General features: G+C 39.9%; 1 protein-coding gene across 17 annotated transcripts in view; it reads right to left on the bottom strand.

Annotated features, from left to right (window-relative positions):
• R3HDM1 (R3H domain containing 1) overlaps positions 1-14,404 on the bottom strand; it is a 109,685-nt gene that overhangs the window by 14,840 nt on the left and 80,441 nt on the right. For all 17 annotated transcript variants that reach the window (XM_065560505.1, XM_065560518.1, XM_065560506.1 and 14 more), the window contains 3 exons: positions 10,745-10,899; positions 3,276-3,424; positions 825-928 (listed from right to left, as the gene is read on the bottom strand). In XM_065560505.1, coding sequence (XP_065416577.1) covers positions 825-928; positions 3,276-3,424; positions 10,745-10,899 — 408 coding nt within the window. The remainder of the gene's footprint in view (positions 1-824; positions 929-3,275; positions 3,425-10,744; positions 10,900-14,404) is intronic.

Raw genomic sequence — 14,404 nt, 5'->3', positions numbered from 1 at the left:
ACTATTTTCCCTCCTCTCCCACAGCATGACTTCTCCATTGTTGTTTCTGGTTCAACTGATGAAAACTAGAATCTGTTTCCTGAGCACAGGAGCTAACTACACTGCTTCCACGACGTACCCAGCCTCTGCTGGATCAGGTGCAAAATCAAGTCTCAAACTTAGATGTCCCAATTCTAGACTATATGGCCAGCTGGAAGGAAATACAATCATCCTTACAGATCAGCAATCATCCCTACTGAATAACTCTTCTAAGGGGATCCACCAATAATTTAAATTTTATTCCTTTTTAAAATATAGGTAGAATCCTAGCCTACATAAAACCATAGGAACCAACAAGATTTAGGAAAGTGAATTTGAGCAGAAGTTGCACAAAAGCTCCAAACTGTAACATGTTCAATTACTATGATGTATTGCAAGTTATAAATAGTAAGGGAGAAATATTTCAGTAAACTCCCTTGTCTTTCAAAAATGATCTCTTCATTAATAATTTAGTTTGTGTTTGCAATCTTCTCCTGTCTCAACTCTCAACCACGGCATACTGAAATATGTCATTACATTTTAGAGAAAAACTATTTATAAGCTTTCCATAACATGAGGCAAACAACAGTGAGAAATCAGGCTAAATCCCCAGTATACCTCAGTGACATCAACTGCTGGTTTTAAAATATATCTATAAAGCTAATGCACGGATTAATTCTAAATTGCCCCCCTTTCAGCTGCATTTATCAAAATACACAGCATAATAATAGCTAGAACTTTTTCTTAGTCATTCAGAAAACGTAGTTCTGATTACTTCACCAACCACCAAAGTTATATTCCCATACCTGTACACTGTTGTCCTTGAAGCTGCTGTGAGTTGCATGGGGAAGATGTTCTAGGAAACTGCATTGGCTCTGATCCTGGAGGCTGCAAATATCCTACTGATGAACTGCAGTAAACAATACAACGGTGACATATAAATGAGAATTAAAAAGATTATATATATTTATTATTTCAACCATTGCTTTTGAACTAGTTGACAACACATGCTACATACGGGTAAATGGAATTTTTATATCAATTCCCCAAAGAAAATATACTTCTCTTTTTTTTATTCATTATCTTTTTTTTTTAAATAGAAAACACTAAAAAAGAAATTTCAGGACTCTTCACACCTCATGACTTAGGCCTGGTCTACACTAGAAAGTTGTATCACTTTGATTATACTGGTATAGTTAAAGTAGCATAAGCTCCCAGTGGTGATGAAGTGATATTAGTATGAAGGTGCTTTATTTTGGTATTCCCTTCCAGGAAAGGGAAGAAACTTTACTGATAAGGTAACTTTACACCAGTGTAACTGTGTCTACACAAGGGGTTATACTATAGAATTATTTCTGTAAAAACAGTCACTGCCCCACCATATCCCCAACAGTTTTAGCGGTAAAAAACTGTGTGTAGACCAGGACTTATAGGACAGCAGTCTACATCTTTTCATGTCTGTTCTCTGAAAGAGATTGCTAATCTATAAGAATAATTTTAGAAACTGTTAGTGACACAAAAGCTATCTACAAGCAAGAAAGCTCAAATACAAAACTGCGTGTAACAAACAGGTCCTCCAGGAAAGCTTTCAGGCTCCTGGGTCCAAAGGTTATAATGTCCTTTAGTAAATGTAAACAAGAATAAATTTAGAGGACAGGAAGACATAATCCATCAACATTTTGGCCATAAATAATTTCCTGACTTTGATGAATGCAGAAACAATGAAGATGGTGATAGCTTTTGGCGTGAATTATTATTATAAAGTATAAAAGTAAAAGATGGATGGACAGAGGCCCATATAGGACTGACACTGTGGAGATCTTTCTTTTCTCTGTGTTCATTTTCACTTTGTTTAATACCCTGCCTCACAGTCTGATTCTAGGCCTCCCCACACGGTGAAAAAGGGCCACCATCTTCGCTGAGGGTACACTGCAGCTTTAGTCCCATTGACAGTAATGGGGGAATCAGAGAAGGGCTAAAATTTGAAAGATGGAAGGCTGAAGTCAGAAATTCATGAGATCCCTTTAAAAATATTGTGAGACTTGCAACAAAGTTATATGAGTTGGTAGCACAGAGTAAAGAGTCACAGAATTGAGCCTTAAAGTTGCTTACAAATGTAAGAGGCTTTTCTTGTATCCCTTGCATACCCATGCTTCTATTTTGGATTCAAAAGGAGCATTGGCTGTGCAAGGAATGCAAGATCGAGCTGAAGGCCAGGGAGGCAGAACAGGGAGTTGCATGCTGGCTCAAAGCCAGACAGCAGAGCAGGCTGAAGGCAGGAGTTCAACGGAGGAGCTTACTCACTGACTTCTCAGGGCCAGAGAGCAGGACTCAGAGGAATCATGAGAGGGCCATTGACTTTGAGGACTCAAATCTGTATTACTGTCCCTTCCCAAAGTCACTTCTGTGACAAACCTAGAGACCAAAGAAGTCTCTCCAAAGTTTTAAATGTCATGGCAAAAAGGAATTAATGCATTTCCTGGGGCGTGGCGTAAAAACAGTGTTCCCTGAACAAGTGGCTCTCAACCTTTCCAGACTACAATACCCTTTTCAGCAGTCTGATTTGTCTTGTGTACCCCCAACTTCCACCTCACTTAAAATCTACTTGCTTACAAAGTCAGACATAAAAATATGGAAGTGTCACAGCACACTATTACTGAAAAATTTGTTTACTTTCTCATTTTTACCATATAATTATAAAATAAATTAATTGGAATATAAATATTATACTTACATTTCAGCGTATAGTATATAGAGCAGTATAAACAAGTAATTGTCTGTATGAAATTTTAGTTTATACTGACTTCACTTGAGCTTTTTATGTAGCCTATTGTAAAACAAGGCAAATATCTAGTTGAGTTGATGTACCCCATGGAAGACCTCTGCATACCCCCAGCGGTATGCATACCCATGATTGAAAACCACTACCCTGAATGATTCAGCAAATACTCAAACTAGAAATTCTGTTACAATAAGTTACTTCAAGAAGTAACCTGAGAATCTTTTTGTTTTGATTTTTCAATCACAAGTAAGTGGGTCCCAATTACTGAAGATAACAGTGTTATATCTACCTTCCATGAATAATAGGAAATAAAGGTGACATAAAAATATATAATTTTGTTACCTACCTGTAAGAAGTGGCCACAAAGCCACACTAAGAACTAATATTGAAAATACTAAGATCCTAAAGCAAACTCTGTTAGGGGACTGGAAAGTAATAAGCAGGTTATTGAAGATCAAGTTACTGAATTACTCACCTTAAATTATTCTGTTGACCTGATGGAATGACACTGTAATAAACCGGTATTCCTGTTGTGGGCAGTCCTTGATTTGACTGACTGGGAATTATAACAGGCTGCTGATATGTCTGCTGGGGCATTCCTTGGGAACCTTGAGGCACTGAAACCTAAAGATTGAGAACATATGAAGACTTATTTTCTGCAAAAAAGTTCCTTCTCTGCCTCCAGACCACTCACATGACAGAAGAGTTTGTTAAAAATACAGCTAATGTTAAACACTAAAACACACGTTAATTCCATAATTACCCTATCAGAGATATTACCCATCCTAGAAAATTCCCCACCTGATTATCTAACTACATATTCTAACAATTCAATTTTTGATGAACCTGTGGAGTCTGATGTATTTAAATCAGAATCGTAACAGATTTAATATTTATGCGACAAATATCCAAGTAAAATAATATGCAACTAATTGAATACGTAAAGTTATCAAGCTACATTTATAGTATAAAGCAGTTAAAATTAGGGCTGTCAATCGCCATTAACTCTCGCGATTAACTCAAAAAATGTAATCGTGATTAATCGCAGCGTTAAACAATAGAATACCAATTGAAATTTATTAAATATTTTGGATGTTTTTCTACATTTTCTTACATATATTGCATTCTGTGTTGTAATTGAAATCAAAGTGTATATTATTTTTTAATACAAATATTTGCACTGTAAAAATGATAAAAAATTGTATTTCAATTCACCTCATACAAGTACTGTAGTGCAATCTCTGTTATTGAAGTGCACCTTACAAATGTAGATTTTTTTTTGTTTCATAACTGCACTCAAAAACAAAACAATGTAAAACTTCAGAGCCTACAAGTCCACTCAGTCTTACTTCTGGTTCAGCCAGCTGCTAAGACAAACAAGTTTGTTTACATTTACAGGAGATCATTCTGCCCTCTTCTTATTTACAATGTCACCAGAAAGTGAGAACAAGCATTTGCATGGCACTTTTGTAGCTGGCATTGAAAGGTATTCACATGTCACATATGCTAAGTATTCATATGCCCTTCATGTTTTGGCCACCATTCCAGAGGACATGTTTCCATGCTGATGACATTTGTTAAAAAAATAATGCGTTAATTAAATTTGTGACTGAACTCCTTGGAGAAGAATTGTGTGTCTCCTGCTCTGTTTTACCTGCATTCTGACATATATTTCATGTTATAGCAGTCTCGAATGATGATCCAGCACATATTGTTCATTTTAAGAACACTTTCACTACAGATTTCACAAAATGCAAAGAAGGTACCAATGTGAGATTTCTAAAGATAGCTACAGCACTCGACCCAAGGTTTAAGAATCTGAAGTGCCTTTCAAAATCTGAAAAGGATGAGGTGTGGCAGGAGTCTTAAAAGACCAACACTCTGATGCGGAAACTACAGAACTCGAACCACCAAAAAAGAAAATCAATTATCTGCTGGTGGCATATGACTCAGATAATGAAAATGAACATGCGTCGGTCTGCGCTGCTCTAGATTGTTATGGAGCAGAACCCGTCATCAGCATGGACACATGTCCCCTGGAATGGTGGTTGAAGCATAAAGGGACATACGAATCTTTAGCACATCTGGCATGTAAATATCTTGCAATGCCAACTACAACAGTGCCATGAAAACTCCTGCTCTCACTTTCAGGTGACATTGTAAACAAGAAGCAGGAAGCATTATCTTCTGCAAATATAAACAAACTTGTTTGTCTGAGTGATTGGCTGAACAAGAAATAGGACTGAGTGGACTTGTAGGCTCTGAAGTTTTACATTGTTTTGTTTTTGAGTGCAGTTTTTTTGTACATAATTCTACATCTGGAAGTTCAATTTTCATGATAAAGAGATTGCACTACAGTACTTGCATTAGGTGAATTGAAAAATACTATTTCTTTTGTTTGTTTACAGTGCAAATATTTGTAATAAATAAAAGGAGCACTGTACACTTTGTATTCTGTGTTGTAATTGAAATCAATATATTTGAAAATGTAGAAAACATCCAAAATATTTAAATAAATGGTATATTATTAACAGTGCAATTAATCGCAAATCATTTTTTTAATTGCTGACAGCCCTAGTTAAAATATCACCTTATTTATGTGAAGGAAGGCAGTGTCACATGCTTGTGAGTAGCAGTGACTCAAGCAAGTTATCAGGCAGACTGGTTTTTGTTGTTTCCTATACTCCAATTTCATTTTTTGTTGTGAGCTGGTGTATTACTTTTTTTTTTTTTTTTTTTTTTTAAATGGGGAGGGCTCTGAAGCTGGACCAAGACAAGGGGAGAAATCCAACTCCACTCATCAATGTGCCCATCAGACGTAAGAGGCAAACATGATGCCATTTTGCCTGGAGGATAAGGCAGAAAGCCCAAGACTGTTATTTGGCAGAAAATAAACTGGTAGCCTTAAGAGTTTGTACTGCAGAGTTGCAGTGGTAAAGGTGCAGGTGAATGCGTGAGTGTAAGATACAGATACGAAAACAAATGAAAAAATTCTAGGAGATGCACAATCCTCATGGAGAGATGGGCCAAACTCCTCTAAAATGTCAGGATGATAAAGACCCATGTGTTGGTGAATCCCTGGGGCAGTGAAAGAACAGTTATTTACCTTATTGTAATGGTAGTTATTGGAGACATACTGTCCACATGCATGAGAGATTGGATTCTTTTGGCCAGCAGTGTCCATTGTGGCCATACCTGTCATCCTAGATGTACCGTGCCACATAAGGGCACATAGGGCAGCATGGGCCCGACTGTCCCTTCGTGCCTTCGCCCATACAGAGTCCCACAGGGCTAAGATACTGTAATAGCAAGGAAGGAAGACAGAATGTGGAATCCATTTGGACAACACATCTCAAAGAACCACAGTTACTGTAAAGGTAAATAACTGTTTCTTCTTTGAGCAATTGTTCATGTGGATTTCACTGTTGGTGATTAACAAGCAGTTGTCTGTTTGCTTGGAGATGGATAGTAGAAGTTTTACTTAAACAATGACCGCAGGATAGCCATATCAAAGTAGGCATCCAATGTGGAAACCTTTACAAAAGAGTAGTGTCTTGTGAATGTGTGGACTGAAGTCCATGTAGCCGTCCTGCAGAGTTCAAAAACAGGAACATTCTTCAAACAGGCAACAGTAGAGGAAAAGGCAGAGCAGTTGTTGCTGAAACGTCTGCTTCTTTCTTGGCAGTTGAGATCCTTTGAGCTGGCAGAGGAATGCTGCTTGAAGAAAATATCTGGTAATACTTGCTTCCATCTGGAACATAACCGCTCAGGGAGCAGAGGCACCCTAGATCATTTAAGGAATGGAAAACCTCGTCCGTCTTTAAATTTAAAAGTTTGTTGCCTTCAAAGGGAGGTCCTCAATTGTTGTTTGGCTACAGAGGTGTCTCATAAGATCTCCTGGGCTCCAATCTTCATAGATTTCCAGAGAGGTCCACAGTACACATCGCTATGTCAGATGCACCCAGTGCAGCCTGCAAGGAAGTGTAAAATATCAGCTGTCCTTTGGGCATGATCATCTTTAGTTCCTCTTGGTGTTCTTGAGATAGCCTGCCCACAAATTCAGATACTTGTCCTAATTCAAATAATTATAATTGGACAGAAGCACTTGGGACTTAGTTATGTACGTCTGCCAGCTGGCAGACAGAGTGTGTATCTGAACAGATCCAGACTACTAGGGTCTTTTTCCCTAGGTTTAGCATTTGGGAGGCCCCTGCTGCTTCGGCCTCTCTTAGGCCTGGTCCACACTAACCCCCCACTTCGAACTAAGATACGCAACTTCAGCTACGTGAATAACGTAGCTGAAGTCGAAGTACCTTAGTTCGAACTTACCACGGGTCCAGACGCGGCACGCAGGCTCCCCCGTCGACTCCGCGTATTCATCTCATGGAGCAGGAGTACCGGTGTGGATGGCGAGCACTTCCAGGATCGATCCGGGATCGATTTATCGCGTCTAGACAAGACGCGATAAATCGAATCCAGAAGATCGATTGCTTACCGCCAGACCCGGAGGAAAGTATAGACGTACCCTTAGATGGCAGCTACCACAAGTGACCTTGGTAATGGGTGGGACCTCCTGTCAGCTCACTTGGATGTGGATGGAATGGATACTGGCATGTCACAGGTCTTACACAGGTTCCAACAGTACAGGCATGGCAAAACTGCCAGGCATAGGAGGACATAAGATGTCCAGGAGTTTGAGAGGTTTCTCCTGCACCACTTCCACAGGTATACACAGAGTCTCTGCCATGTGCCTGACGAGGTCCTGGAATGCCTTGAAGTCATCAACTGGAGAGGACATTGGGTGATTTACTGCCTTGTCGTGAGAGGATGAGGAGATTGCAAGGGGTTTGAGTTGTTCTTCCCCTTATAAATACTACTAATCACTCTCCTCCTCCAACCTTTCCAGAATCTGAGGCTGCAATAGCTGGCCTAACTGTTTGGTCTATATTGTCCCTTCAGGGAAGAATAATCAAACTCTGGCGGGGGCCAATAATACAGTCTAAAGAGAATATAGATGCACCCCTGCAGGGCATCCAATAGGCTGATACAGCATGGGTGGGGGAGTTAGGGGACACCAGGAGGGATGTTCTCTATAAGCCCTGCTGCCCCTTACAGATTGCTCCCCAGAGTCTCTCCCACTGTGCTACCCAAACAGGGGAAGAAGGGTATGCAGGTGAAGAGTCCCTACTATTCCCTGACAGGGATGATGAGGATGATGATGTACACCTCTGTCAAGGAAAGGGCATCCTCTTAGGAGTGCCCTGGCTCCTTAACTGAGTAGTGGGTGCAGCTGGTACCAGAAATACCCCCTTTAATGGTCACGTCGACGTCTCAAAATCTAATGACTTAGCTATCACCATCCTCAATTTCTCAGACCAAAAGAGCCGGCACCAGACTCACAGATAAATCACTTGGCACAGTATATGCCTTAGGTACCAACACACTGGCTACTGATGTGCTGAGGACCGAGGAACATGGTTCCAAGGTTGCCCGTAGAGAAGTGCTGAGTCCTGAGGGGCCAGGTCCTGAACAACTGGTACCGAGAGAGGAGCAGTCTGCATGGTTAATGGGTACTTCCAGCTCTAACAGTTAGTTCCAGGGCACCAGAGGGATCCTTCTCAGGCAGCTGTTGGCTGTTCCTTGAATGTTGAGCCTGAGACAAGTCAGAATTATGAGTCATGTGCCTCATGTAAGCAGATAGACCGGAGTACTGAGGTCTAGCTGCATCCTTCCTTTCGAAGTCCAAGGAGGTTCGCATATAATGCTATAGAAGGAACAATTTTAAGTGGGCTTCTCTAGCTTTTTGAGCCTGCTTAGAGGAGGGGGGGACATGCCCCCCTAAACAAAACAGGCGCCTCGAGTGCCCATCATTAAGTGGCATTAAAGCTTCACAAAAGTGCTGGTTTCAAGCCCCGGGGGTTTCACTTCTGTCACTTTGCTAGAACTCCTATAAGGAAGAGGGCAGGGAGATTTTTGCATGTGCTATCAAAAGGCAACAAGTCTAACTAACGCTAACACTAAACTAGCACAATCCACAGAGAAGCAGGTGGACATTGTAGGGGTTCTGTCTCACTGCCACATGTGGTAAGCAACAACTGAGCAATAGTTGCCCTTTATGCCCTTGGGTGGGTGTGGAGGTGGAGGGGCCCAATGGACACTGCTGGCCAAAAGAATCTTATGTTGCATGCCTGAGGTGCATGTGTACCATGAGTGGAATGCATGTGGATGATCACTTGAAGAATGCTCAATGTATGCCATCTTTATGGAAAAGCTGATTAAGATCCAAATCCCAAGAAACTTTAAAGACATAGCCTACGTTGAGTATTTGTATAGGATTTAACAAAGGGGATGAGTAAACAGTTATACATTTAACTAATTGAAACAATAGCAGACTACAAATATCAAGACAGGATGCTGGAAGCTCTACACTAAAATGTTTTGAGGAATTGAAGTATGAGGGTTTTTTTATTTTTGTTTTTTTAAACAGACCCAACCCAACTACTCAGGGCAACTGTTGAAAAAAGGCTTTAGTGAAATAGGCTTTTTTAAAATACAACATACTGGGAGTTGGAAGGCCTTTGCTCTATTCCCAGCTCTACCAGTGTCATGCTGTGTGAACTCAGGCAAGTAACCTGAATTTCTCCTTCAGTATAACAGAAATGATACTTAGTGACACTTTGTAAAGTGTTAAAAGATCTTTGAATCAAAAGAGCTTTAGAAGTGAAAATTTACACATTTGAATATTAAATGTTTGTGCCTCTGCTTCATTCCAGAATGTTACCTTAACATAAGGGTTATACCAGTGCTTCTTAAAGTGAAACAAGTATTTAAGATGAAACTTAGGAGGATCAGAGAATGGCAATAATGTGATTGGGCAAAATAGAGGGGTGGCAACTGAAAAAATTTATACGAGGCATATCATATAATTATTCTACTTAGAAAAGTCTCTGCTCCCCATTTACCATATATCAATTATTCCACCAAGGGAAGTAGCTCTGCTATAGAAACTAAGTGATAACCTCCACGATTAACTGACTTGATAGGACAGAAAATGGTCTAAATTCTTGAGTTCTACATAATAGCAAGGAAGACTAGCGATGACAATAGCTGCAATAGTGCCAAATAATGTCAAAACGTTCTCTTTCCCCCAAAAAACAATGCAAAAGCTTGGTGTCAGGGCCCTGCACCCCCAATTCCTGCGATTCACCATGACTCTCAGCCAGCCAGCAAAACAGAACGTTTATTAGACGACAGGAACACAGTTCCAAGCAGGGCTTGTAGGTACAACCAGGACCCCTCAGCCAGGTCCCTCTGGGGGGCAAGGATCTTAGACCCCAGACTTGGGGTTCCCTGCCTCTTCCCAGCCAGCCCAAAACTGAAGCCAAAAACCCCTCCAGCAAGCTCTCTCCCCCTCTCCCTTTGTCCAGTTTCCCGGGCAAAGGTGTCAACTCACTCCACCCCCATCCTGGCTCAGGTACCGTCCCTCACCTAAAGTCATCCCCTGCTCTCCCATCCCCCATGCAGACAGTACCAGTAAAACTAAACAACATTCCCAGGTCAATCCGCCCCGCTCCCTACTGAGTCACACTTGGTTCATAAGGATTTCAAAGTTCGAGTCCTAGGAATTTTAAGAATTAATCAGGAGATTTTTCTATAACAGAAGAAAAAAACCAACAACAAAATGCAGAAGTCTTAACAGCTCTGGTTTCATGTACTCTGCACCATATTTAATGCTATGCTCTGACTGTAACACCCAAGCCCTCCATGCAACTATTTAATGGAAAGTTGTGTATTTGTAATGCTCCTGCTTCAGACATTTCACATTACCTTTTTAAGATACTCAAGCTCCTGCTGGAGCTTTTTTCAGCCTACAAAGTTCAGATTTTTTAAAATTGCTTTAAATATTCAAACAAATGACAAGAAAGTTCTGAAAAGATAACTTACCTGATAAGATGGCACTGAAGTATAAGGAACAATCACACCCTGTATCTGATTTCCAATGTTGTTGTGTTGGCTACTGACTAGATTTTGATTCTGAGACTGCTGAACTCCAACCAACCCCTGGTAGGCTTGCTGCTGGTTAGGCATAACTTGGTAGCCTGTAGTTACACAAATATTTAAATCTTGTTTTGAAAACAATTACATTACATCTATAACATGTTTTACACATAGATGTACATATGAAAAGGTTATACAGTTTTGTTAAGACATCTAATAGAACCTTCTCCTAGGGATGTCAGGCCAGACTTAATCCCAAATTTATGTTTTGGAAGAACAAGCATTTATAAAAACTAAAAAGAGTAATAGACTCAGACTTTAAGGCCAAAAGGGACCACCATGATCTAGTCTCACCTCCTACAAGCCACCAAACCTCACTCACTCACTTCTGTAATGAATCCATATCCTCTGACGAGTTACTGAAGTCCTCAAATCTTGATTTTAAGTCTAAATTACAGAGAATCCACCATTTACTCTAGTTCAAACAAGCAAGTGCATGCCGCATAGGAAGGCGAACCCCACCCACACCTCCACCCAACCCCCAGGGTCTCTGACAATCTGGCCTGAGAGAAAATTCCTTCCTAACCCCAAATATGGCAATCAGTTAGACCCTGAGCATGTGGGCAAGACCCACCAGCTAGACACCTGGGAAAAAATTCTATGTAGTAATTCAGAGACCTCCTCATCTAGATAGGTTTCCACTGTTTTACTCTAAAGTCTAACGAAATATTAAAAACAAAAAACAAAACAAACAGTCCCCTGCATTCTTTGTAATCCAGACATTGCAACATTGGGATATACATGACAACCTGAAAATGAAATACAGTAGAAACAGACTGTATACACACACACAAAAAAGGGGGGGGGGGGGAAAGAGTTGGTTAGTGTTTATTCTTCAAGCAATCGATAAAGTAAAAAATTAAGCTTGATTTTGTAAATTCCATTAATTTTAATAATTTAAGAGGTTATTCATCTCTTTGGTAAGGAAAATTTTTTTTGTTGCTTTAAATTTATGAACATTAACCCAGCTGTGTCCTTTTAAAAGCTGGTTATTCCACCTTTAGAGAAGTCTCAGTTGCCTAATAAGAACCGTTAGGTTTTATAACAGTACTAGTAGGAGTTCTTGAAAAGGAACAACTATTCAAAGCAAACCTAAAAATAAACCATTGACCCTTGAACTCTGGCAGCTTGGCGAGAGTGGAATTTACAGTGTATACAGAGGGTTAAGATCATCTGGATCTATTTGTCTACACCACGAAATACCAAACACAAATCAGTTAGTCTCCGGTGACGACAGCAATACCAATATGGAGACAATTACCATTTTCCAAATGCCACTGAACAGTGTTGGATGGTTATACAGTAACTGCCTGCACAATACTATAATGGGGTTATTCTATCATTAAGACATGTAAGTAACTCCCATTAATACTAATGTGAATTACACAGTGTATCAATAACAAAACAATAACTCATTGATTTGACTTGAAAGCAAGTGAATTTATTTAGTTTTCCCTGTCAGAAGCACTTTTATTTTCAACAAGCCTAAACTTTTAAAAACTAAAAAAAACCTTAAGGAAGTTTCTGCAAAAATACCACGATTTTAACATCAGAACGATGATGAAAACCACAAGAACCTTTGAAGAAAAATGTTGTGTGTTATAACACAACTTCAAACTCCATTAGTCTTTATTACTGTGATCAGCCCACATAAATAAAATAATAAAATAGCATTGTTTTGATGGTCCACCCAAATATATTGATAGATTTTGCTGGTTTTCTAACGCTCTCTGGAGAAAAACCTGTTCTGCCTATGGACAGTCTGGTGGGGGCATTACAGCAATTTGTTGCCCATGATTACAGATGCCACAAGGTCCAGGCAACTCTTCCCCTTTGCATCACCCTCTCAGGTTGCCAGGGTTTACCAATCACCTGCAACCAACGAAGTGAGAGGTAAAGAAACTGAAGCACTGATGGAAGGATGACTCTTGAGATAAAGAGTTTTTAGGTTCTTGTGCCAAGGCTAAAGCGGATATCAGGAGATCCTTCTCCTCTGCTATTATGTAGGCAAATCCTGCTCAGTGGAATCATTTCTACTGGTAGGTCATCTAATCAACCCAGTATGCTTCCAACCAGTTTCTGAATCAACTTCACCTGATTCTCTACTACCTTGTGTAGTCATATACATGTGTGCAAAGTGAATGTGAAATGCTACCAAAATCAAAAAGGGGGTGCAAAATATAGAAAATACAAAGGCAGGAGAAATTCAAGGTTAAGTGCTGCTCAGTGGCAGAAGCTCTCACATCTACATCGTGGACAAGACTGTCAAAGACTCAGGAGCTTTCAAAACAGTAACATGATAGAAGAATATAAGCACACCATGCTCCCAGGATGAATTTCATCCATGCTCCCAATTGGAAGAGGTTCTATTTGTGGCATGTGAGAGCCATTCGGCCATGTGTGAACTGACAAAAACCAGTAGGGAATACCCAAGCTCATTATTGGCAAGGTTAGAGAGGATAAGCTGCCAGCAGCCCTCAAACATGCAATAATTCAGCCCTTGCTTGCAAGAGATCACTTTATTTTAAATAACCTTGCCAACTATCTGGTCTCTAAGCCTCCCCTTTTCTGAGAAAGATCATATAAGAAATTGGTGGCAGGCCAAATTCAACTGACATACTCCGATTCTTTGGACATCAGTCAGTCAATTGTTTCCTGGCAGTGGACAGAGATCAAACAACTTTTTACTTCTGGTGGAATATAACTTATTATTAAATATTTACATACAGTGCCAATGGTACACCTGCAGCCCTGTCAGAAAAGGTAGCAGCATAGAACTGAAGGGTAACTGATGCTGTAGGTTGATAACCTTACAAATATGATACAGTGACATCTTTACCATCTAAGGGACTAAAGAATCAATTAAAAATGAAAATGTAGCACAGTTACGCACAAAATAAAAAGGGCAACTACATGAAATTTTACACAGCTGTAAAAATCATACATGGGACTTTGCCTGTAACGAAGAATTCAGAAATCTGTCTGCCAGTCCCACTTCCAGTTTCATTAGAAACCTATGTGCAATGCAAGAAGAGCAATAAAACTTGCCTGATTTCACAGTGAATTACATCAGGATCACACTGGGATGAACATACAAAACAGAATGAAACTGTGTAAAGGCCACAGGTACACAAATGCTAGAAGTCTAAATAATAAGATGGGTGAACTAGAGCGCCTTGTGATAAAGGAGGATATTGATATAATAGGAATCACAGAAACCTGGTGGACTGAGAGCAATCAATGGGACACAATCATTCCGGGGTACAAAATACATCGGAAGGACAGAACAGGTCGTGCAGGGGGGGAGTGGCACTATACGTGAAAGAAAATGTACAATCAAATGAAATAAAAATCTTAAGCAAATCCGCATGTTCCATAGAATCTCTATGGATAGAAATTTCATGCTCTAATAAAAATATAACATTAGGGATCTATTATCGACCACCTGACCAGGACGGTGATAGTGATGATGAAATGCTAAGGGAAATTAGAGAGGCTATCAAAATTAAGAACTCAATAATAGTGCGGGATTTCAATTATCCCCAT

Source organism: Chrysemys picta, chromosome 11, assembly GCF_011386835.1.
Source record: "Chrysemys picta bellii isolate R12L10 chromosome 11, ASM1138683v2, whole genome shotgun sequence".
Lineage (NCBI taxonomy): Eukaryota > Metazoa > Chordata > Testudines > Emydidae > Chrysemys > Chrysemys picta.
Note: the sequence above shows the minus strand (reverse complement) of the source record. Positions and strands in the feature narration are given on the sequence as shown.